This window comes from Diplotaxodon limnothrissa, linkage group LG7 (genome assembly GCF_057381915.1).
Source record: "Diplotaxodon limnothrissa isolate DT_005_m linkage group LG7, D_limnothrissa_male_GT1.1, whole genome shotgun sequence".
Classification (NCBI taxonomy): domain Eukaryota; kingdom Metazoa; phylum Chordata; class Actinopteri; order Cichliformes; family Cichlidae; genus Diplotaxodon; species Diplotaxodon limnothrissa.
The window spans coordinates 4,153,113-4,179,987 of record NC_140602.1 but is presented as its reverse complement, the minus strand read 5'-3'; the positions used below and the strand labels follow the sequence as shown (position 1 = coordinate 4,179,987).

Genomic DNA, 26,875 nt, shown 5'->3' with positions numbered 1-26,875 from the left:
TTCAGTATTATAATATTATCTTGAGAAGGGACTTCGAGTTGAACTTTAAATCACTGTAATGGTTTTTCTTGAAATGTATCAGAAAATCCTTATTTTGCACTTGAAACTGTACGCATTTCCTTTTCCCTCACAAAATCTCTGCTTTCATGCTTGAAGTATATCCTTAGGCAGAAACGCTTAGCAAAGTACATCAGTGCAAGCCTTAGCAAGGACAACAGATGATCTGGTGGATTGTTTGTTTTGTTGCAAAATAAACACATTGCAAAACTGAAAAAAGGAGTAATGTTACCACTTTGTTTATATATTTGCATCAACAACAAGCTGCATTTCACCCATTTCATATGTAAATCAATTAAACAGATTGTTTTGTTTCCTAGAAAGATTTGAATGAATCATCAATAAAACACTTTTAGATCATTTATATTGAGGCCTAATAACATTTCAGCACTGCAGTTTCTCAAGTAATGGCCAAAAATCTAAATTGACAGATTGGATGTGAGTATAGGAAACTGATGTTCCAATAAGGTGCAATAATAATGAATGAGTTCATCAACACAGGTAATGAAAGGATTCTAATGTTTTTTCCCACAGAGTAAAAGTGCAGTGAGTGTTTCATATCCTGAGACATGTAACAGGGACAAGGGTCATCAGGAACAAAACAACAAAGATTTTCTTTCCTATTATAAAACCACTTACTTCACCCTCAAATAGCAGCTTTGGAGGCACAGAGTTACGACCACTTCATGCTCCATCAAAGATTTCAGTGTATCAGTAACAAAAAACACGACTTTTTTGCCAAAAATATGTCATTATTTTGTAAATTCGACTCACTTAAAGTGGCAACGTGTGACTGTGAGAAGTGCCATTCAGAGTTGTGTTGTAGCACACTCACAAATGAATAACCCGCATGGTGCACCCATCAGCAGGGAGTTCAAAAAGACCTAAACTGTATCCAAAAGAGAGAGGCTGGTAAAGAGCACTTGGATCAACAGCACTTTTGTGCCACTGTGTTTATCATTACAGCGGCAATATTATCATTATCATCGACTTTTCAGATCACTGTGTGGGCTGAATCATTGAGGTATGCAGAATGTCAGTAACTATGGAAATATTTTGCTGTAAATCAAAGGAAAGGCATGATACACGAAGACCCTGAGCCTCAGGTTGGTGTCTAATCATCTGATGGAGAAATGAATGGACCATCTCTTTGGTCCCTTCTTGTGATTTTCACATAAATGCCATTTTTAGGTCCAAGAGTGCTTGACGACTTCAACTCAAGAGGAACCTGAAGACAGAAGAAGTGCATCTTTACATATTTATGTAAACAGCAAATATGAAGGCAGCTAACAAATTATGAGTGAATTGTTTGAAAGTTACGGCACTTTCTAATGTCCAATCATCTCCTCTATGATCATTATTACTGACTGTCCAAGTATTTACATTGCCTACACATTTTAGTAGAAAATAATAAATGAATACCTTGGTCTCAGAGCAGGCCACAATGCTGAAGCTTTGGAACAGGCGCACTAAAGCCATTTTGATTTCAAGCTGGGCGAGCCTCATTCCCACACAGTTACGAGGGCCGGCCCCAAACGGCAGGTATACGAATGGGTGTCGACTGGCCTTGGCCTCTGGTGTAAACCTGGGGATAATCCACAGGTTAGGTGCTTTGGGGGAGAATTAAAGGCAGTGCCAATGCAAAATCATCCTGTCAGTTATGTTTCATTTTAGAGAGGATTTTAATTTGGGGAAAAAGCAAGACCAGGCAACTTTTTCAACGTGAAGCTCAAAACTCAAAGGACAGAGTCAAACTGAACAAGTAAGTTTCTGGCAACAGGCTTAAGGTTTTTTTGAAACTGTTTAAAACAGCAGCTGGCCTTTTAGAGGCATCAGTCTTATAGAAAGGTATATCTGTGTGTTATCGTATAGCATGAAGAGACATTGTGTGTTTTCTTTAATGCTACTTAATCATCAGAAAATAAACTGGGACATGAAATTAAATCTTGTGGTTCACCACACGGATAATGAACGGTTGCCCATGGTGACTAAAAAGGATCTTTCTAATATATCCAGAGGCCAACACAGAGGTTGTATACAAAAAGGGAATGTCTTTCAATGTCCACAGAAAAATTATGGAGATTCTCAGTTGTGGTGAGCACAGTGTGCTGTGGTCTGCTGGGAGGCAGCAGACCATTGCAATGGCAGATAGTGATTATTTTACTGCATTAAAATGTATAATTGGTACACTGTACTTTGATCAGAGACGTGGCACACAGCCATGTCATTTGAGCGCTGCACATGGTGTACTTTCACCAGACAGATGGATGAACAACACCTTAGGTTAATATTTGTCTTGTATTAATGTTATTACATCAACATTTGATTGACTTCAAAGTTAGTTACAAGTGTTGATATTTTTAAACTTGAATATGCTCCGTTTGTCATTTATTAGAAGTAGACTGAAGCACCTCTCTGGGATGAACTCCTCAGGCTCTGGCCAATGTTCCGGGTCATAATGGAGGAAGCCTGCAGGGATCTCCACTGTTATCCCTTTAGGAAGGAACTGGCCATTCACTACACAGTCATGGTCAACTTCTCGTGCAAACCTTAATGGGACAAAATACGGAATTAACGTAATACAATTAAACTATACTAAAAAGAAAATCGTTATAATAGCTTTTATTTTTAAAGTCAAAAAAATCTTTCACAGGACTCTGCAGTCCAGTGAAAAACTACATACTTCATGAGTTAAGAGGGTAATTAGCAGCTAGGTGCAGTTAATCAAATGCATTTTATTGATTGATCAATAATTTGACCTCTATAAAAGATATAAAACGGTTCGTGTTAACTCAGTGCCAAGAAGGAAAAGTATCAGTTTAGAGAAGCAATTGTTCCTGTTCATCAATACAGGCATGGTCAGAAATCAACTTCAGGTCTGTTGTTCTATAGTGAGCGAGATTATTCACAACTGGAATAATTCAAGACAGTCGTTAATCTTACCCAAGCAATGAGAAAGACTGAAGCAACATTGAGAGACGAGTGGGCAAATTTCTCCACACTGCTGTGAGACTGATAAAGTTATACTGAAAACCATTACTTCAAGTTATTCCTTATACATCTGGTTCTACGAGCTACTGAATCATGGGGTCGATTTCCTTTATCACAGGACAGCAAAGAGCCTGAAAACTTTCTTTTACATAAAGTAATGGAGATGATAAGCAACAATATTCAGACAGATAGTGACGTTTAAATAATGCTCAGCTAGTAATAAGGGGCCCAAAGTGTGCCTGGAAAATATCCCCCACACCATTACATCACCAACAGCCTGAACTGTTGATACAAGGCAGGATGACTGCATGCTTTAATGCTGTGCAAGAAATACAACACCATCCAAATGTCCAACTGGTGAGAGCAGGCAATATTTTTCTAATCTTCTGTCATTTTGGTGAGCCCATGTGACCTTCAGCCTCACTTCCCTGTTCTTAGGTTACAGGAGAGGCAACTCAAATATCTCCTCCTGTGAAACTGCCTGCTTCGAGATTCAATGTTCTGTGCAGTCAGAGATGCATACCTCAACTGTAGTGAGCGGTTATTTGAATTACTCTTTCCTTCTATCAGCTCAAAGCAGCCTGGATATTCTCCTCAGACTTCTGGCATCAACATTTTTACCCAGAGAACTGCTGCTAACTGGATATCGTTTCTTTATAGTATCATTAAACCCCAGGAATGGTGCACAAAGATCCCAGTAGATCAGCAGTGGTTCATTTATTTAGATTGCCAAAATTACTTCACATTTCAGTGTGTACATGTGCAACAGTGTAAAAGAAAGACAGCTAAAGTTTTAAGTGGATTGCAACTTGTTACATTACTTTTAGGCTACATGTAACAACAGTTAACAAACATTTAATCCCTGTAACAGCTGAAGCTGCAAGATTCCAAATAATATCTGCATCGTTTCTTTTTTTAACATCTGCATCACCACCTTAAATCTGGCGGTCAGCGTTTGGTGGGCCATGGCACCATTCTCCCTTCCCCAATGGGCCCAACCTACTCTTGCAAAGCAGTCCAAGAGAAGCAGTGACATGTACATTTTATCTCCTCGTTGTATGGTATACATGTATGATTAAATATGGCCTATCCTCCAAAGTGCTATAAAAAAAATACCACCCTGTTTCCACTTAACATCCTTCTTTACCTGAATCCAGGAGGGTAGAGGCGTAATGCTTCACATACAACCATGTCCAAATACTTCAGCTCCTGGACATTTGTGTAATCAGGTGATTCCTTCAACAACAGTAGCATGAATATAATCGATAACTGTCCATAATAACATGCAACATGCAAAGAAAACCAAAACAAAGCAAAGCACCACAACGTAAAACACTCACATGTCTAGTGTAGAAGTCATCCACCTCTTTCTGTACTCTGAGTTGACATTCAGGGTGGAGGGCCAAGAGGTAGCAGGTGAACGCCAGAGTGTTGCTACTGGTTTCATAGCCTGCCAGGAGGAAGACGAAAGCCTGACCAACAATCTCATCCTCAGTCATCATCTTTTTCTGTGGACGCCTGACAGACGGCTCCTGTGAATGAGGAGGGTCATTTTCCTGAACCGAGCCCGAAGGCTGGGTCTCCTGGTTCCTGTGTTCGATCTCCTCGGGGTCATTTGATGTGTCAAAGTGGTCCAACGACACAATCTCTTTGGTGGTTCGAGCATCTAACATCAGCTGAAGGAAGTCTCTACGCCTCTACATGTAAAAAGAAACAAAAGAAAACGGTAAATATTTATTTCAAACAAATGATGAAGGGAGACGGCTCGTTTTAGACACAGAGTGACTGTGTTAACTGTCTGAGATTCACCTCCTCAGGAGGCTGCTCCTCTCGCTGTTTGATGATCTTCTGAATGCTGTTAATGAAGAAATTATTCATCTTATCTCGTCTTTCATTGGGGAGAAGTTTTGCCATGGGAGCGGCAAGGAAAGGAAAAGCCACTGAAGACATTAAGACACAAATTTGCAGATGTAATTATGAATTATGAAATGCCATAAAAAAACTTTGCATTAAGAATTCCCGATAACACTGTGGTAACGTTGAAATCTAAACAACATTTCTAAACAATGCATTAATTAATATATCTTGTCTTCCTCTATAAATCTTCTAATTACTTAGAAATGATTAAAATTAATTACAATTCCAAAAACTTCTTTTTAGGATTGGTCTAAAACGATGTACAATTTTTCACATTCCTAAATATATTTATCTTCCTCTTTTAATGTCCTAAATAAATATCTTAAATTCAAGTAATAATGAAGTAATATTGATGACTAACTGAAAAATAACAAAATGGGCCTGAAGAAGGAAAAATTGAAGAACATCTGAGCGTGGTGGACAAACGGGTCGTCTGGGTTGTTCTGCGAGTCCACCTGAGTTGCAAATGCCACACTGGCAATAACATCCATGGTAAAGTAGCCAAAGCACCTGCAGGAAAACATATACCAAAAATTAATTAAAGAGAAGATTGAAAATTTTAAATAAAAATGATTCTTTCAGTATTTGTTTTTTTATTGTTTTTGTACTTACTTGTGGATGTCAAAGGCCTGTGCTGACTCAGCGTGGCCGTTTAAATTCTTCATCAGGGCATCGATGGCTATGTTGATGAAAGGAACCATCTATACTCAAAAAGATTAATCATGAGAGACTCAAACCAGTCCTGCCAAAACCCTTTAGTGAGTCATTACATCACAAAATAGAAAATTCAAATACTTTGCAATGCATTTTCTAACAAGTAATAGAAATGTTAATGTCTCACTTCTTTCAGTTTGGCAGAGCTGAAGGATGGGGTCAAGATGCTCCGTACTCGCTTCCATTGTTCATTCCTCAGCATGAGTAGACAGTCAGTCATGGGCTTGGTGGCAAAGCGAAAAGCCTGCAAAAATGAGACAAGAGCACAAACGCAAAAATCCATTACAGCCCATGAAGTAAGTTCGTGTGGAAATAATTGCTGATCACACATCGTGCATCTAAACGCTCCGTCTAATGTCCTCACCATTCTATTAGGGAAGCTACTGAAGTCCTTGACCATCAACTGTCTGAGCATATCAGGATCTGCTATTATCACGACTGGTCTGCGCCCCAAATAATACCTGAAATATGCCGATGTATAGAATATGAGTGAGATACCAGCCAAAACAAACAAAAACCTTTGATGCTAAGTAAAGTATTCGTGTCATTTCAGAATGCAGAAAAATGAAAATGTTCAGATAATCATTGTATCTACTTTTTCAACCTTGGTGTACTATTGCGATGTAATATAAACTTTCCTGTGCAAATGGTGTGTGCACAGAAATAAAAGATAAACAGCTATTAATCTAAATCCAAGGTAATGAGTCCATTTTTGTGCATCCTTTATCAGCAGGTGTCTCTGTTTCTGTGGGAGGAAAACTCCTAGAATTACATAGAAAGCAAATGCAGTAGCACCAGCTATTATTAGTTTCTGTGTCAATGCTGTTATAAAATAATAATCCAGGTGTACTGATCTCTTTGCAAATGTTCAGTTTGCTATTTTTCCACAATAGTAATTTCAGTAGATGCTGATTTTTTTTTTTTACTTACCCACAAACTCTACCATGTGTTTTTATTACATAACTCATAGGTTTGAAAAAACCCTGAAAAGAAAGTGGAAAACAAAAACATCAGACTTAAAATATCCACATTATTTACTGTTTGTATAACTGAAATCACAGAAAAGGTTAACAGCACATCGGCTTATCACAGCCATGACCTTATAAGTGATCAATTTATAAAACAAAATGGTCAACTGACAACCCTATAAAAACTGAAAATAAAAAGTTTAAACAGGAGCTTAATCCCAGTTTAATTGAACAAATGTTGCATATTATTCAGCTGTATTTTTACTTCACTGCATCAGAATATTTTTAAAAATGACAATAGATGTAGATTGCAACCTTTAAACCAGCAGTCCCCAACCTTTTTTGTGCCACGGACCGGTTTATGCCCGACAATATTTTCACGGACCGGCCTTTAAGGTGTCGCAGATAAATACAACTAAATAAAACCAGTAGGGGTGCAACGATACACAAAATTCACGGTTCGGTTCGATACTTTGGTGTCACGATGTTCATGCCTTTTTAATTTGTCATTTATTAAAATTATAAATATATATTTTAGCTCAAAAGTACAGTTTTTAAATTTAATGTTGCTGAAACAAAAGTAATTAAAAAAATAAATATATCTCAGGGCTCTCAAAATTTCAAAATCCCTGGTAGCCCTTCGGGCAGGGACTCTTCAGTTTTTGGTAGCCCAAAATAAATGTAAGTAGCCCGAATAAAAAAGAGAGCAATTTTTTGATTGATGTTTTGTTTCCTGTTTTGTTTCCTTTACAATATTATACATTAAAGTATAAAATTGTAAAGGAAACAAAACATTAATCAAAAAAATTGTTGAAAAACAAATTACAACATTGTATAAAAATGGTCCGCATGTGCGCATTCGCTGTCAACATAAAAGACGCACTAGATAAGAAGTTGCAACGCGCGTTTGCGTCCATATAAAAAGCACTGTTTTTGTCCGCTAGAGTGGGATTTTCACGGCACATTCCGCACCACATCTCTGTGCGTTCATCATTTGTTTGAAGCCAGCTCACCTCCTGCAACCACTTTTCCGAGAATACATGCTTCTTTTGTGGTTCGGACTCCTTCTGACATTTCTTTGGAGTGGAGGAACACCAAAGTAATTGCTTAAAGGAGCTTCTTCGACATCTTTAAGCGTTTTAAACAAATGTCTGTCCTCCTCCAGAAAATCTTATGTACGCAAACACGCGTTGCAACTTCTTATCTTGTGCGTGTTTTTTTTTTTTTTTTGACAGCGAATGCGCACCTGCGGACCACTTATGTGCAGCCCCGGTTACATAGCTCGTCATATTGCAGCCACAGAAATTCTTTTGTCCATGAAACCATAAAGCTGCACTTTCTTTTTGCCTTATAGTCTGATTTGTCATAACTTTTCCGTTTTGTGGTAAGCTTTTCTTTGGCTGTCACTTCTTCACCCTGACCTGTCTTATTTGGCTCAGCAGAACTAAAATATATATCCTGCTGCTTTTACACACACACACACACACATAACGGTCAGCGATTCTCTGCGCGATCAACCTCTCATATGTTGCCCGACGGGCAGGGCAGAGATAGATTTTGGTAGCCCGACTGGAAAAATCGCTAGCCCCGGGACGTCGGGCTAGCGATATTGCAAGCCCTGTATCTGATTGAGGAATCACTGTCACTACTGTCACTACCCGATCCGTACCGGAAACCCGATCCGTACCCCGCATGCGCGAAAGGTTTCTACTTCCGGTCGTAGCGTTTTACGATAGTTATGGGTCAGAGTATCTGTTAAGATGTTAAGAATAACAAGTATATCTTAAAATGTTTGCAATAATGAAGCATTTCAGTACAATGAAGACAAAAACGAAAAATAAAAAGAAAGTTACGGATCAGGACTCTCCGATCCTTACTGCGCATGTGTAAAGTCTGACCGTACAAATCGGGTCTACCCGATCCGTACCGCGCATGTGCAGATGTTTTCTTCTTCTTCTGTTCGTTTAATGGCAGTTTACTCCCCAGTGTACGAGGATACCGCCACCTGCTGACGGAGCGAATAAACCCTATTATAAACTGAATTAGCGTCATTACAAACGTGTGTTAAATTTGATTTAGCGATAGTCGAGCACTCTGAGAGTGATGAGAGTGCTGCTCTGAACTTTATGGAACAAATCCCTGATGTGCGAACAGTTAAAGAAGATCAGATGAGTTTCTGTGATAGGCCGATATCTATTAGTGAAGTGCTACCTGCTATTCGACGTCTTAAACTTAATAAATCCCCAGGACCCGATGGCTTAACCTCTGAATTTTACATTACTTTTGCAGATCAACTGGCTCCATTTCTTCTTAATGTATACATTGAAAGTCTTACAAATCAGTCTCTTCCCCCCACTTTATCACAAGGTCTGTTAACCCTAATCCCAAAGCCAAAGAAAGATCCCACTTATATTGACAATTGGAGGCCAATTTGCCTCCTTAATAATGATTATAAGATCCTAGCTCAGATCTTTGCCAAAAGACTGAAAGCTGTTTTGAATGATATTATTGATGAAACTCAGTCTGGCTTTATGGTTAACAGACACATATCCAACAACATCAGACTTATTTTTGACCTAATTGATTATGCAGATTTGTGTAGGGATGATAGCTTTATCTTATTTGTAGATTTCTGCAAAGCGTTTGACACGATTGAACATGGTTTTATTTTTCAGGCTTTGGACAAATTTGGCTTTGGCTCTTATTTTCAGAATGCAATTAAAACAATGTACAAAAATATGAATTGCTCCATCAAATTAGAAGCAGGTACATCACCTAGATTTAACTTGAACCGCGGTATCAGGCAAGGCTGCCCCATCTCCCCATACTTATTTCTCATCTGTGCTCAACTCCTCTCTGATTATATTAAACGCAGTCCTCTGAAAGGTATAACAATTGCGGATGAAGAAATATTCATTAGTCAACTTGCTGATGATACCACTCTCTTTTTAAAAGATGCTTCACAGGTGCAGATGGCTATTAACACAATTAATGCCTTTTCTTTAGCTTCAGGACTCCACCTAAACATTGGCAAATGTGAACTGCTTGCCCTTAGAAATTGTACCAGTCTATCTATTGCTGGCATCCCAGTTAAAGAGTCTGTCACTTACCTTGGTATAGTCATTAATAAAGATCAATCCACCAGGTGCTCCCTTAATTTCACTCCAATTTTGGACAAAACACAAAAAAAGCTAAATGCCTGGTTGCAGCGGGATTTATCCATTAAAGGGAGAGTTTTACTCACGAAAGCAGAGGGTTTATCTCGTCTAACTTATGCTGCTTTGTCTCTTGATGTAAATAAAGAAACCCTGGCAAATATTGACAGACATCTTTATAATTTCATATGGAAGAATAGAATTCATTATATTAAAAGATCAGTTTTATCCAACTCATACCAACATGGTGGAGTAAACTTTCTTGACTTCTCCTCATTAAACAATGTGTTTAAAATAAACTGGATTAAACAATTTTTCAGGAACCCAACCTCAATTTGGAACTTTATTCCCAATTATATTTTCTCAAAAATTGGTGGTCTTAACTTTCTTTTGCTTTGTAATTACAATATTGATAAAATCCCTTTAAAACTATCCAACTTTCATAAACAAATGCTTCTTTCCTGGTCATTGATTTATAAACACAACTTTTCTCCACATAGATACTATATTTGGAACAATAGAGACATTTTATACAAACATAAATCTGTGTTTTTAAGTAATTGGTTTGATAATGGGATTCATCGTGTTGCACAACTTATAAATCCTGTTGGAGGTTTACTCTCTTACTCAGAATTTTTGAATACATATGGTCTTCCTGTTCCACCAAAGGAATATGCCGTAGTGTTTGATGCTATCCCTGCTGGGGTCTTAATGTTGTTTAGAAATCCTGTTGTTAGTGATTTGACCCCTTTACCACTGGATCCTGCTGCTACTTATGTCGGTCAGGTGTGTTTCCCCTCTGTAAGGAGGAAAAACAACCGTGAAATAAGAACTCTGTTTCAAAAAGACAGAACTTGTGTCCCAACGGCTGTCGCATATTGGAATAACTTATACCAGGACCTGGAATGGGAGAAGATTTGGACCTTACCGTCGAAATTTCTATTAAATAACAAAGTAAAGGAAATATCTTTTAAAGTTATTCATCGTTTTTACCCAACTAGGTCTTTTCTTGCACGTTATAAAAAGGACATTGATGTTAACTGTACATTTTGTAATTGTGTGAAGGAAGATATTTCTCATTTATTTTGGTCATGCTTATACACGAGTCTTTTCTGGCAAGAATTTTGTGTTTTTGTTGTTTCCTTTATCTTTTCTGAGTTCTCTCTTTGTTACGAGAATATATTGTTTGGTTTCTTTAAGTACCCTATGCACAGGGCGAACGAATTTTATTTGGTTAACTTATTGATATTATTGGCTAAATTTCATATACATAAATCTAAATTTTCTAACGCAAAACCATCCTTTCGGTGCTTTTTAAATGAAACCAAACAATATGTTAAAACCATACAACATTCTCAAAATCAAAAAGCTGTCAAAACCGTAAACCTATGTTCCCTGTTCAATATTATGTGATTCTATAACAGACTGTGTCTATTTTGCTTATTTATACGAATCCCCTGACATTGTGTTTCCTATTTTGTATTTGTATTTTGTGCTTTGTCAATAAAAAAAAAAAAAAAAAAAAAAAAAAAAAAAAAAAAAAAAAAATTTAGCGATAGTCGAGTGTGTTTATGCTTGTCTGTGAGGAGAGGATTGTTGGAATAGTGATGATGATGTACGCTATCACTGTCAATTGTCAGTAAACACTTCATCTGGCTGATGAATCTACACGTGAGATATTACAAAGTCTGCATTATTAACTCTGTAATTAGGCGCCATTCTTCTTATATTACGGCGCTGTTGCTCAATCGGGGGACGCTCTCTGTTGAGGAGAAAAGCATGAATATCTTTGTATACGGATTATCCATTGTTTAAATGTCCCGGGCAGTCGAAAAGAAGGCAGAGCTGTTGAGAAATGCTAGGAGCTAACTGGGCGCTAACCGCATCATTCAAATATATTGAATGTCGCAATATTGGCAAAGAGAGGAAGATTTGCGCATGCGGGGTACCGATCAGGTAGTGACAATCACTCATCTTTGGAAAAGAGAGTTTATTACAGAGAAATGGCTCTTTCCAAAATAAAAGCTATACTATACGCTTCTTCTGGGCTATATTCTCAGCAGCATATTGTAGCGGGTCAGGACTGTTCGGGGTTCTGTTTGTACAGTTATGTTTTGTTTATGTTGCCATAGTGACGGGTGACGCCCTCTCGCTGCGACGGTGTGTCCTTCCGGGGTCAGAGGGCGCTCTGTGTGCTGTTCTTGTTGTTGTTGTTGCTGTGCGGTTGCCGCGCTGAGCAGTTAGCTAGCGGGCTAGCGATTTTGCGAGCCCTGTGTTACAGGCATGGCCCTTTAAGGATGAAGCCTGATGGGAAATGTATTCGGGATGTGTGTAGCGGGACTGCCTAGTGTGTGTGTGAAGAGAGAGAGCGGAGAAGGGAAAAAAGTAACGGTTAGCTACAGAAGAGACGAAAAGAAAATAAATAAAAGGAATATAATAACTCCCTCGACAGCCAGAGTTGTGTCGGCGATGCTCGCTGTGAGTAAACTGTTTCAGCCCACTGTACGCGGTGTTCGTGCCTTAGAGAAGAAATAAAGTTCGGTGAAGCAATTTCCTACTCCTCCTTCGATCTTTTTGCTAGCGAAGTTGACCTGTATAGTAAGCTGTTGCCGGCTACGAGTCAGTTACGGAACCTTCAAGTAACTGCCAGAGGTTTCCTTACTACGGTTCGGGGCCGCGGATCTGGCGCGGTAACACCTGTATCTGATTGAGGAATCACTCATCTTTGGAAAAGACTAAACCTGTTGGTTAAATCTTTGACTTTAGTTAAAAAGAAAAAGGCTGCTTTTTTTGTTTCCTTTGTAGAAGATTTTGATTTAGTGAGTTAATAATCTGTTAATTTATGTGACCCCATCTTTATATTTTATTTTCACTATATATGAAAGTTGCTAATATGTAAGAAATGTTTATTCTCTGAATCTGTAATATATGGTGCATTTTGTTTGTATGTTTATATTACTAATAAAAAAATAAAAAAATAAAAAAAATCTTTGGAAAAGAGAGTTTATTACAGAGAAATGGCTCTTTCCAAAATAAAAGCTATACTATACGCTTCTTCTGGACTATATTCTCAGCAGCATATTGTAGCGGGTCAGGGCTGTTCGGGGTTCTGTTTGTACAGTTATGTTTTGTTTATGTTGCCATAGTGACGGGTGACGCCCTCTCGCTGCGACGGTGTGTCCTTCCGGGGTCAGAGGGCGCTCTGTGTGTTGTTGTTGTTGCTGTGCGGTTGCCGCGCTGAGCAGTTAGCTAGCGGCAGTGTTCTATTTTTTTTTCTTTTTTCAAAATATTAAACTTTATTAAGAAACAGTATACAGAACATGTATACAATCAGAACAAAATTAACATATGCCAGGGGGTGTAATACAAAGAATTACAAACATTCAAATAATTTGTAATTACTACAAATAGTAATAGTTTTCATAGCCTTTTTGTTAAGTGATCCACTAATCAATTTTATGTAACATAAAACATCATTATAGTAATGTTTAAAATTAGGTTTTTTGTTACTGTATTTGCATTTGTGAAAATAAAATTTAGCTAAGATAACTAACAAGTTTATTATAAAGTAAACATCTCCTTTTTTTTTGCCTTCGAAAGAAACAAAATACAACATTTTCCCATTTCACAGTAAAGTCATTATAGAGATGTCCAGCAATGAATCTACTGAAGTCTTTCCAAAATGTTCTAGCGTATGAACAGATCCAGAAGAGGTGTTGCAGTCTCAGGATGGCTTCCACAAAATCCACAGCTCACATTTATGTCCCTTTTGAACTTCGTCATGTAATGATTAGCAGGATAAAATTTATGCAATATTTTAAATGAGACTTCCTTCACTTTATTCGTTACCAGATACTTGTTAGGAATTGACCATACTCTTTTCCAGTTAATGTCACTGACAAAGAAATTCCAATAAGAGACCACATGTGGAATAGTTAGAGATTCTGTCTGGAACAAAGCACGGATATTCTTATTACTTTTACTGTGGTTTGTTAGACAGATTCTTCCTATGTGTGAATCTAAAGGGTTGGGGAGAGAAACAGATGATATGCAAGGTTGAATACCTTTAAAAAGCATTATAATACCCGTAGGTATTGCATCAAATAATATGGCATATTCTTTGGGTGTGGCTGGAAATTTATAGGTGTTTAAGAATTCTGAGTAGGACATGAGCTGCCCATTAGGATTAAACAGCTGATTCACTAAAACAATCAGTTTCTCAACCCACCTAGAAAAAAATAATGATTTATTTTTATACACTATGTTCCTATTATTCCAAATTGAATACGTATGGGGTGTAAAGTTGTGTTTATATATAAGGGACCAAGCTAATAGAACTTGTTTGTGAAACATCGAGAGCTTTTCTGGAAGCTTATCTATATTATAATCACAACCTAAGATAAAACTTAGACCACCAAACTTAGAGAAAATGTAGTGAGGAATAAAATTCCAAATGGATACCGGATTTTTAAGAAAATGTTTAGCCCAATTAATCTTAAATGTATTGTTTAGAGTAGTAAAATCCAAAACATTGAGACCACCGTGTTCATAGTCATTCATCAATACACTTTTTCTGATGTAATGTGTCCGGTTTTTCCAAAGGAAGTTGAAGAGCATTCGGTCAATATCCTTACAAGTTTTGCCGTCCACATGCAGAGAAATTGCTGCATAAGTCAGTCGAGACAGACCTTCTGCTTTTGAGAGCAATACCCTTCCTCTTAAACTTAAATCTCTCTGCAACCATTGATTTAATTTGGTTTGAGATTTTTTAATAATTGGGGGAAAATTTAGTAAAATTCTGTCTTTTGGATCTTTGCAGATAATCAGACCTAAATATGTTGCTTCATTTTTAACTGTTATATTACAAATACTCTGAACATTACACTCTTTGACAGGTAATAACTGACATTTATTTAAGTTTAGGACCAATCCAGACCCTTTTGAGAAATCCTCTATTACACGTAAAGCAATTGGCACTTGGCTGGCATTTTTAAGAAAAATTGTGGTATCATCTGCCAATTGACTGATGACAATCTCTGTCTGCTATGTTTATACCCTTCACAGGGCTATTCGAAATATGAGAGGCAAGAATTTGGGTGCAAAGTAAAAAAAGATAAGGGCTAATCGGGCAACCTTGGCGTACACCTCGATTAAGACTAAAACGAGAAGTAGTGCCATTTTTCATTCTAATAGAACTATTAGCATTGGAATACAGAGTTTTGATAGCTGCAGAAGATATCACCAAAACCAAATTTCTGAAGTGTAAGAAATATAAATTCATGCTCAATTGAGTCAAAGGCTTTATAGAAGTCCAGGAGAAGGATAAATGAGTCATCAGATATTAATGCTGAGTAGTCCAGAATATCCAAGACGAGTCTAATATTATTGGAGATGTGTCTGTTTGTCATAAAACCAGACTGTGTCTCGTCTACAATATCGTCCAAAATATATTTAATTCTTCTAGCTAGCAATAGAGCTAATATTTTATAATCATTATTTAGGAGGCTTATTGGTCTCCAGTTGTCTATAAAAAGTAGGTCCTTCTTAGGTTTGGGAATTAAAGTAATAAGTCCCTGAGTAAGGCTGGGAGGAAGAGTGCCCCTTTCAATACTTTCATTATAAACCTGCAACAAAAAGGGTGCCAGCTGACAAGAAAATGATTTATAGAATTCAGCCACCAGCCCATCTGTACCCGGAGATTTGTTGTTTTTAAGAAATTCAATAGATGTCAATATCTCTTTTTCAGTAATTGGACTGTCACAAAAAAGCCTATCAGCACTTTTAATCATTTCAACATTGTTTACAGAGTCAATAAATTGGGTAGCGACCTTTGCGTTATAATTGGATTCATACAACTTTGAGTAGAAATTACAACAAAATTGAGAGATAATTTTTGCATCATCACTGACCGTACCATTTATATTCAATTTATGAATAGTATTGGTTTTAGATCTCTGTTTTTCTAAGCGGAAAAAATAAGCAGAATTCTGCTCTCCCTCCTCTATCCATCTTTTTCTTGAACGAACGAAAGCTCCTTCAGCTTTCTGGTGGTAAATCTCATCCAGTTTAGATTGAAAGGACCTAAGATGTAATCTATCCTCCTCCGAGACCTCGTCTGGTGGGAGTTGATATATTGCGGAAATTTGAACAATTAGATTTTCTTCTTCTGCTGCCCTTGACTTAGCTATTTTTGCCCCATACTGTCTCAACATTTTACTTGTCTCAAATTTAAAAATTTCCCAGTTTGTGCTATAGGAATTCACAATATTAGCCTTGTGTATAAAGTGCTTTAACAGTCGTGTAATTTCAGATTTTACAATTGTATGGCTCAGAAGCGAGCTATTTAATTTCCAATAGGAGGATCTATTAATTGCAATAGTAGGAAAGAGTTGCAGATTAATATATATTGCTCTATGATCCGTAAGTGGAGTTGTAAGGATATTGACCGTAACACTGTCCTTTGATAGACTACTTGATATTAACCAGAAATCAATACGTGATTTCCTTGAACCAGAACGGTTACTCCAGGTAAAAGATATATCATCAGGAAATTTGTCTCTCCAAATATCAGTTACATTAAATTTATCCATAAATGTTTCCAATCTCAAATTATTCCTAAAATGTTGTGCTGGTGGCCATCTGTCTATAGTGTCATTTAGTGAAACATTAAAATCTCCTCCAATTATTAAGTTTGAACTGGGATATTTAGAGAGCCAAAAACTAATCCTTGTATCTAAAGAGTCAATTAAATTATCATTTTCAGGTTTGGTATTATAGCCATATAAATTGACAATTATGAAAATGGAGTGATTGTATTCTACTATCAGACAAATATAATGACCCAAAGAGTCACAATCTGAATGTAGAACAATACCTTCGAAGCTACCTTTGAGAGTTGTGACCCCAGCTGACCTCTCTGTGCCATGCGAATACCAAACATCGTTACCCCACTGAGACTTCCAGAAGTTCACATCAGCAGATACAGAATGGCTTTCTTGGAAAAAACAAAAATGACTTTTATATTTCTTAGCAAACAAAAATAAGGCTTTACGTTTACAGATCTGTCTCAACCCCCTGGCATTTAGGGAAACAATAGAAAATGACAATTAAGAAAACAAAAAATAAACAGCTAGAAATTTAAAGAACCAATATTGTGTGCTTAACAAAAAATAAACCTCACTAAGGGACCGAGCATTGCAAGGATGAAAATAACTCGGCAGAAATACACGAAATATTTTTTAGGATACAACTCAGGTGCTGAAACTTAAAGTGTCCTCACACTATAAATGAGGCATAGACTTAATGATCCAAAACGCCAGAAGGATCAATGAAAAACAGCCAACCAAGTCCAAGCAACTGTGCAACATTGTAGGGTCTTTTCCATTCCTTAGCTTCCCCCATATTCACCTCTCATTCTGAAGACGGGAAAACTTCTGTCCCATTAACAAAACCCCGGCATCCGACGTAATAGGCCTTTTTATTTTCTCTGCGAGCCTTCTCGATAATGGGCCACAACTTGCTCCGGCGCTCCCTCTCTTCTCTGGAAAGGTCCTCAGCAAACTTCAAGCCCCGGTTTTCCTTTAAGAATGGAGATGTCTTAGCTGCTTTCCACAGGCTATCTCTGGTTCTGCGGGAGATGAACTGGATGATAATAGGTCTGGGACTGGTGTTGTTTGGGCGTTTGGAGCCGACCCGATGTACGGTGTCAATGGTGTCATAAAGTTGGTTTTTACATTCAGGCAACGTAGCCTGACAAATCTCAACAGCAACCTTCCATGTATCCTCCTGTTGTTCTTCTTTGACACCAAACAGCCTGAGGTTCCACCGTCTGGAATATCGCTCGAGATCTGTGATTCTTTGCTGGTTTTTATCCATACGCTCTTCCTCTTTGGAGATTTTCTGCTCCAATGTGCCCACTCTGCATTTGACATCGTTTATCTCTTCGCATGCAAAGACCACAGTTTTTCTGATCCCGTCAATCTGTAGTGCAAGGTTATCCATTCTTTCGTTTATTAGTTTTGATAGAGTTTCAACAATATCCACACTATCTCCCTTTGAATGCATCGCTTTCTTTGGCGCCGGAGACTGGCTGGGTGAGACGGGTAGAGATGGAAACTCGTCCATTACGTCCTCAGTTATTGGGAGAGGTAGTGAAAGAGCCGTATAGTCATGGCAGTTGTCAAGCAGTGGGTTCACCGACCCGGTTGTTTGGCTAGCATTAGCCTTTAGCAGTAGCTTCGTCTTGGAGCTAGACGAGGGTCTTTTATTGTCACGCTGTGACATTTTATCTCTTAATTGATCAAAATCAGTCCTTTTCTGGCTTAAATACCGTAAAAGCTTCTAAGGTCTGAGTTGACACAGTGTTGCTACCGTATTATAAGGTTACATTTGCTAAGCTCGGCAGTAAGCGTGTACTTACTCGGCCATCTTGGAACGCCCTCCAGCGGCAGTGTTCTTCTGCAGATGTCAATAAACGGCTGTGCTCCCTGGCTAGCTCACGGGAAGCAAGACCAAACGACACCTCCGTCTCCTCCTTGTCTGAGCTCGCCACATTGGTGTCAGAAGTGGGATGATGGTGGCACCCCATGTTCTGACCCGAGTGACTTTTCCCCCGCCGGTCGTGACCGGCCGGTGCGCCAAAAGAAGGCACCTGGACATTTGCAGGACTTTGTGTGGGGCAATGGGGTCGTCGGGGACGACTGACCCCTTAGGTGGGAGGCTATGTAGCGGGTCAGGGCTGTTCGGGGTTCTGTTTGTACAGTTATGTTTTGTTTATGTTGCCATAGTGACGGGTGACGCCCTCTCGCTGCGACGGTGTGTCCTTCCGGGGTCAGAGGGCGCTCTGTGTGTTGTTGTTGCTGTGCGGTTGCCGCGCTGAGCAGTTAGCTAGCGGCATATGGAACGCCAGGACTGCCATAATGAATTAATTAAATACACCATTAAATAATTAATTAAATGTGGCAATAATTAATTAAAATTGGAATTAATTAATTAAATAAATAGTTATGACACATGTAATTAATTAATTATTGACACATTTAATTAATTATTTATGTATTTCACATTTTAATTAATTATTTATGTATTTCACATTTTAATTAATTATTGACACATTTAATAAATTATTTAATGATATATTTATTTATTTCATTTTGGCAGTCCTGGCGCCTGGCTCTCATCATGAAATAATTTTATCTGTCAGCCTCACCCATCAAACTCAGGGGGCGGGGTTAACGCTGATCGAGTCAAAACCATTGCTTTGGCCTGGTGGCCATTGTTTCTAGCACACAACAACCGGCATGTGGAAGCTAACAGAACTGAGCTTTGAAAAACCCTGTTTGTGTGTCACCAAATACCGTTTTAATATTTTTTTAGCCGAGAATGTAGTGGTTTAATCTTCATGTGTCTGGTCGGTTTGTCAAGATACAGCCTCTTTGCAAAAGTGTTTCGATGATTTCGGAGATGTCGTCCCAGTCTCACGGCAAAGCGTGGGATAGACCCGCTCGCCTCGCAAGCAATCCCACCGACAAAGCGCAGGCCCCGGTACACAGCTGTAGTAACCCCCGCTGACTTCTTTTACTGAGGTTATATTTATCAGTGTTTTATTTCCTGATGTTCTTATGTGTCCTACGTGTTTCAGTCGCCAATTCTGAATTATAACTAACATTAAAAACATGTTTAAGGAGGAGAGAGAGCAAATAAATCTGTTTAACATCTGATCTTTGGGTTTTTGTTCAGTAATCAGCGTGACCTGTTTAAATGTTTGAAAAGGAAGATTAGATATAAAAAACGTCAAACATAGACTCAGTCTGCCTTCACATTTGATATGAGGCCAGCACGTATAGTGGCCTCAGCAGGCTATTACTGAAATACACGTGCTATATCATAAACTATGATATAAATAGGGAGGTCCTATTAACATGTTTAGTTTTAAAGGACACCTTCCTGCCTTTAGTCTCATTCATGAGCGGTATTAGTTTTCTTCTAACATCCAGAAGTCTGCACGATGTGTTTCATAGTTTGTAACAAGCCTTTGACAGGTAAACATAACATGACCGAAAAAGCAAAAAAAAAAAAAGAGAGAGAGAGAGTGTTGACATAAGAAGAGAAAATGCTCTCAATTATGGAGACAGGCAAATGGTTCATTTATGTTTGATGTGTGTTTATTCCTCCCTAAATATTGTCGGTGAAGTTTGCCATGCACGTCAGATTTTCCTGCGCATTTTTATACGTCTGCCAACAGAGAGAGAAAAAAAATCACATTCTAACAGACAGCTGGTGCTTAGAATACAGTTGAATAACTATTAAAAAACAGATGATATTTAGATGATAGTTCAGTCTAACACATGTGCCAGTGAACCATTAAACGTCAGTGAAACTATGCAGTTATGAAACGTAACTTTAACCTCAGCCAAACCGATTTGCTCAGTTGTAAATAAAACAGCGAAGTAAACGTGACCCGACAGACAGAACCTGAGTGAATGAAGTCCAGCGTTTAACCACTGAGAGCTAAAACTCAGCTGAGGTTTGAAAGCTGTGTGCCGGTGATTGGACATCAGCCGCTGATGAAGCTGTTCACCTATAAAGTGCTCTGTAAGGAAACAAGCTCCAGCAGCTCTGCGCTCGGGGAAAACACTATATTTACTTATCTTGTGCAGAAAAATGCGCTGACATTGCTTTATATCGAGCACCAGCTGCCCAGTTAAACGGTGACTATCACCAGGTAACGTAGGCGTGTTTCTTGAATTAGCAGCAGGTGTTAAACAGCTGACAGATGAGGAGGAGGAGGATGCATGCAGGTAAACTGAGGGTCTGTTAAGCTGATCGCTGGTTTCGTGAGAAAAATGTCAGCTCGTTCTTTATGTTACAGAAGCACAGAGACACAAGACCAGGCGGAAAGAGACGATCGTTCGGTGAAAATGAGAATCTGCGAATGCAACATGTGGAACACGGAGAGTGGAATATGTAAACAAACCGGTTAACGTACCCCCTCGGTGCACTCTGCATGCTAATTGTTAGCAGAGCTAGTGAAATCTCTGAAAACATCTGAGCACTTTTGCAAAAATGTTCTATGTTGACAACCTGACCAGACATACGTTGCGACATTCGCGGCTAAAACACTGTTAAAAGTGTAGCTGGTGACAGAAAAACGGGGTATTTTAAAACTACACCACCACCATTGCTGCCTGTGATTTGATCTGCATTCTGGGATACCTGGCTGCCCCAAGTCTACACAAGCAATCGATTATCTAGGATCGACCTGTTTTGACTTACTTTGCACGGCAACCAATCAAATGTTAGAGAAGCTGCATGGGCAGCGTTAACCCCGCCCCCTGAGTTTGATGGGTGAGGCTGACAGATAAAATTATTTCAAGATGAGAGCCAGGCGCCAGGACTGCCAAAATGAAATAAATAAATATATCATTAAATAATTAATTAAATGTGTCAATGATTAATTAAATGTGTCAATAATTAATTAAAATGTGAAATACATAAATAATTAATTAAATGTGTCAATAATTAATTAATTAAATGTGTCAATAATTAATTAATTAAATGTGTCAATAATTAATTAAAATGTGAAATACATAAATAATTAATTAAATGTGTCAATAATTAATTAATTACATGTGTCATAACTATTTATTTAATTAATTAATTCCAATTTTAATTAATTATTGACACATTTAATTAATTATTTAATGGTGTATTTAATTAATTCATTATGGCAGTCCTGGCGTTCCATAGCGGCAGTGTTCTTCTGCAGATGTCAATAAACGGCTGTGCTCCCTGGCTAGCTCACGGGAAGCAAGACCAAACGATACCTCCGTCTCCTCGTTGTCTGAGCTCGCCACAATATTAAACATATCAGGTCCCCATAAGGAGAATCCTGTGCTAACGGCTGTCTAAATGACTCGGGTAAAGTTTGTAGCATGCTTGTTGTTTTTGTCTGCTTCCACTTGTCTTTGCACTAGGATGATGTTGGCGTAAATGTGCAGTCATATTCGTTGTGTTCCCACCAGTGCTGTCAGCGTTAATCTCGTTGAAATGACGTTAACGCCACAACAAGGCAAATCTCCGTTAACGAGCTACCCCTGCGTGGGGCTAGACAGCCAACACGTTAACGAGCTAACTGCGCTAACACACTAGTTCCCACCCATGTAATTGAGCATTGCGTAGCACATCCAACATACTGTTTTACTTTAGTCCATGACGCGCTTACCTTCAGGGTCATACGTCACATGAAAACCAAAATAATTCCAAACGCCAAATCTGAATGAGGGTGGGGGAGGTTCAATTTGCCATGTTGCAAGGAGAGCTTAACTTCTGTCTCGCTAGCTTGCCCTGCGCTCTTCCTTCTGACGATGCTGTCTGTGTTGAACACTCAGTGGATCTGCGCTCGACAGTGCAGCCTAGGCGGAGTAGTCGAACGCAGATTCACTGAGCGCTCAACACAGACAGCATCGTCAGAAGGAAAGTTGATAAAATAAATTACAAATTTTGTATTGTTCGATACATATGCGTACCGAACCGAAAGCACTGTATCGAACGGTTCAATATCGATACGAGTATCGTTGCACCCCTAAAAACCAGTACCGGTACCGAAAAAAAGAAGATTTATTCATAACACACATGAAAAGACCCAGGGAAACCGAGTTAACGATAAAAACGATAACAAAATAACGCTGAAAACCAATAAAAACCCTGAAAACCACACATTTCACACCTGAGCCTCAACTCTCGCGGCCCGGTACCAAACGACTCACGGACCGGTACCGGTCCGAGGCCCAGGGGTTGGGGACCGCTGCTTTAAACCATCCCAGTTTGACACAAAATGAAGCAGATGTTGAAGGTAACTCTGGTCTTCCTTTGTTACACTGTATCTTACCTGCTGAAACATGAATAAGTTGCCAAAGAAAGGCACTGGCTTTGGATGTTTGATGCCATATCGTGAGAGGACTGAGAAGGGACGGACTGAATACCTACAGGCAAAAGTGCAGAAATGTGATGATGTGTTGTGAATGAAAGGATTAAACATCAAGCTCATTAACTCTTAGATAGTTTTATTTTTATTTTTATTTTTTTATCCTAATGATACTTTCTTTTTCCTTCACTGACATCTCATATTGAGAGTTCATGTGAACAGCGACCAAAATGTAAGTTCAATAATTAACTCCTTTTAAGTGCTTAGTTTGCCATGAAATAATGTGGGAACAGGCCTCCCCTGCCTATCAGTCAATTGTCCAATTACCTTTGAGTCTATGAAAATGGGTGACTGTGGATATACATAATATGTAACATATAGTATATATTGCTGTATTTTCACAGCAGAACAATATGTCACAAATAAACATACTAAGGTTTTATTTCCAGCTAAGTGTGGTGGAGTACAGAGAAAACTGACATAAAATGTGTCATTATCCAAAAACTGTCCGACTGTCCATCATAAATAAACAAATACTGAACATTTGTTCACTCACCAGTAAAGGAGACCGAGGAAAATGAGGAAGAGGCTGAGTGTCACAGATATTCTGCTGACCTCAATGTTGAACATGTTTAAAAAGTCACCTGCAGCCTGCATGTTGGAAAATCTTGTTTTTATCCTCAGACTGAGATGAAAGTTCCTGCGCAGAAAAACAAGAAAAAGGGTTTAAGTTAACAAAAAGAACTAGATTGAATATAATGCACGTACAAAAACAGGAAGCCATAAAAATACTTGCAAAACAGGTCTTTAAAACAAAAGAATTATATACCCCCTTCATAAATCTTTTTGCCTACAGTGTATTTACCAACTGAAGTAAAGTTATAAGACATAAAAACAGACAGAAACGTCGGAAATCACCACAGCAGAGAAACCAGAAGTGTTATATAGCAAGGTAAAAGTCATTTTATATAAATACTTTAGATTAGTGATGTGACGTTCTGTATCGAGGCTTCAAAGCTTGTGTCGAGTAATTGAGGGGGCGTTTCCGCGATGCGCGTATCGAGGCTTGCTTCATTTATGGGAGGAGCTGAAAATGATGACTTCCGAAGCCTCGCTGCCCGGCTGTACCACGTGACTGGTTCATGAAGCGGTTCGAACTTTGCCGCGAGATATGACAGCGATATAAACCCCTCAGACTTCATTCAAAATGTGGGTGTTTGATGGAGAGTTGCGGTTAGTGAGAGTTTGGAGACCGTTTGGAGGTTTATGAGAGTGAGGAGAGAAAGTCAGGAGAGAATGGAGCCAGCTAAGAAGAGGAGGATGTCCTCCCCTGTGTGGGAACATTTTGATTTTATTCCTCCCAACAAGGTATGTAAATTTCTACAGAAGATATATTTTCATAATACTGATGGTGCAATACAATTTATGTTAAGCTGTCTGTACTTTTGTACAAGGTGAAGTGTTTGCTATGTGCCAGGGAGCTGGGATATAACAACAACACCTCATCCATGCTTAGGCACTACAGAGCTTTGCATGAGAATAAGGGGAACACCGATTGTGCAGCAAGACCAGGTGAGCCATCAAATGCCATGATAATATAGCATGCAGTAATGTTACTAAATGATATAACAATATTATACAGCTGTAATAAGTTACGTGTGTGATATTTATATTTGTGCTTTGTCTTTATTGTCTTTCCTCAGGAGAACAATCTCCAATAGATGAAGACCTGGTTAGCATGGTGATTGAGGACTCACAGCCATTTAGCATTGTGGAGGACAAAGGATTCAAAACATTTGTTAAATCATTAAATCCTAGCTATGTTCTCCCCACTAAAAAGGTCATAAAAGCAGTGAAAATGTAGTTTTTACTGAATAAAATGTGAACAGGCAGGACTGAGGCCTCAGTCTGTAGCTGTCCATACCTCAACGTTACAAAAGCACAACCACTGTCCACACCCCAACCACACCTCACCTCACAGTAAATGATCATTTCCATTTTAAGCATTTCCAAATGATCATTTTCCATACTGCCAGTATAAATATACACAGTATACTGCCATCACTACAATATACTTTTAAAGTTATTTTATTGGTTTTTAAATGTCTTAATGGTCTTGGGCCTTCTTATCTCTCAGATTTGCTTTTACCATATGAACCCTCGCGGACCCTGAGGTCCTCTGGTACTGGCCTTTTGATTGTCCCTAAAGTCAGGACACATACTCACGGAGAGGCAGCTTTTCAGTGGTATGGTCCTCGTCTGTGGAACAACCTGCCGGAGGAGCTCAGGGCCGCAGAGAACGTACATGTTTTTAAGAACAGGCTCAAGACCCACCTTTTTAATTTAGCTTTTACTTAACGTTTATCTATTTTATGCTTATTTATTCTATCCTGTTATTCTATTTATATTATTGAGGTTTTACCTAATATTTATTGATTTTATTCTTATTCATTTTTTACCTTCTTACTCTATTTATATTTATATTGTATCCCATTCTTATTTATTTTTTTATTCTGTATATACTCTTATTAGGTCATAACTCCAGTGTTTCCTCGGAGGGCGCTCTCTGCACCGGGGCTGTGATCGACCGTGGCTGCTGGGGCTCTTCTCAGCCTGGCTGGGGGGCTTCTTTGCCTCCCTCCTGCTGTGTGCCCAGCCTGGAGGCTGCGGTCTGTGACCGGCTCCCGGTGCAGACGGCTCCCTGTGATAGTGTTTCCTCACCTGGCTCATGTGTGCCCAGCCCAATTTTACTCTTTAAGTAAGTGTGTGTGTGTGTGTGTGTGTGCGTGGGGGGGGGGGGGGGGGGGGGGTATCCATGATCGTTTATGTTAATGAAAGTGTGGGGAGTGAGTTGGAGGGCGGGGTAGGCTGCTTTTAACCACGTAAAGCACTTTGTGCTACATCTTTGTATGAAAAGTGCCTTATAAATAAAGTTTGATTGATTGATTGATACATGTTTTACACACTCCTTTTGTTGTTGACATTTACAGGCTGTGTGCAAAAGGCCACACTCTTCAAATTCATGCCAACTAATATTTTTACGTCCAGTACATGTCCTACTGGAGCAAATGAAGCTTCAAGACGCTTTGCGCTGGGGTGAACCAATTGGATGAAAAGCTTCAGTGCTTCATGAAGCTTCATGTGCCCATCACTAGTTTAGCTGGATCTGTAGGGACCACTAACCACTGAACAAGTGAAACCTAACCTACCCTTTTTCTCTCATTTACTAACGGTCCTTACCTGTGGCGCACAACTCATTTACTCATGTGATGCTAGGTTAGCTTGCTGATGAAATAAAGGTTTCCATCTAACTAATATCACTAACATGTTTCTATTACTTGTGTCTTTATAATATTAACACCGCAACATTCAGCATATGGGAAACACACACTCACCTCACCTTCTTCGTCCTTCGCCCAGGTTTTGTAAATATAATAGTCACGTCTTCCTCTTTTTGACAACAGCTCGTCACTCCACAGGAAGCTGCGTCGTCTACTGCCCCCATCTGCACCGGAGTGGAAAGGCTCTTCTTGCGTTTCCCAGAGAGACATTTGTGACATTGTTATATTAAACATGCCCAATTATTTCGTACGGAAGCACAAGATGATAATACCAAACATAACATTGTTACTTTTACAGAATATATTTAAAATATTCAATGATTTTTTTTCTGGATGGTACTGGACAGAGTCTTTTCCTGTCGTTTCTGGGTATTTGGTACAGATAGATCACCATATACAGAATGTGGGTTTAATTTCAGGTAACAGCAAATATAGCGTAATTCTCCTTTAGACTGGGACACAGAGGATTTTCATTTCTTGTGTGTTCTGGTGGTTTGTAACTCAACTGGTGTCAGATCAAGTACACTGACCATTAAAATTTAAGGATAAACCATTGATTTGCAACGTTTGCACAAAAAGTAGATGAAGCAGGTGAATAACAGTCGGGATTTAATGTGGCAAAATTAGCATGTGCCTCCTTTACATATTCTCCATCTTTTTGCCAAATATCATGGAATGGAGCCATTTGATTATTTGTGCTATTTTGCTGACAGACAGCACTGAAAACCTCAAAATCAGGACTGAAATCATAAGGCTGCCGGTCACAATTCCTCACACTGTTTGAAAGAGACAGTGAGTGATTAATCG

General features: G+C 38.8%; 1 protein-coding gene across 1 annotated transcript; it reads right to left on the bottom strand.

Moving 5' to 3' along the window:
- Nucleotides 1-294: 294 nt before the first annotated feature.
- LOC146627582 (thromboxane-A synthase-like) lies at nucleotides 295-26,591 on the bottom strand. The gene is made up of 14 exons (XM_085359016.1): nucleotides 26,123-26,591; nucleotides 23,284-23,427; nucleotides 22,692-22,785; nucleotides 6,610-6,662; nucleotides 6,044-6,140; nucleotides 5,807-5,923; nucleotides 5,578-5,666; nucleotides 5,327-5,475; nucleotides 4,858-4,988; nucleotides 4,389-4,745; nucleotides 4,196-4,284; nucleotides 2,469-2,606; nucleotides 1,480-1,642; nucleotides 295-1,285 (listed from the first exon to the last, which is right to left on the bottom strand). Exons 1-14 carry the CDS (start codon nucleotides 26,230-26,232, stop codon nucleotides 1,172-1,174), a joined length of 1,845 nt encoding a protein of 614 aa, XP_085215142.1. The 5' UTR covers nucleotides 26,233-26,591; the 3' UTR covers nucleotides 295-1,171.
- Between the last annotated feature and the right edge of the window lie 284 nt (nucleotides 26,592-26,875).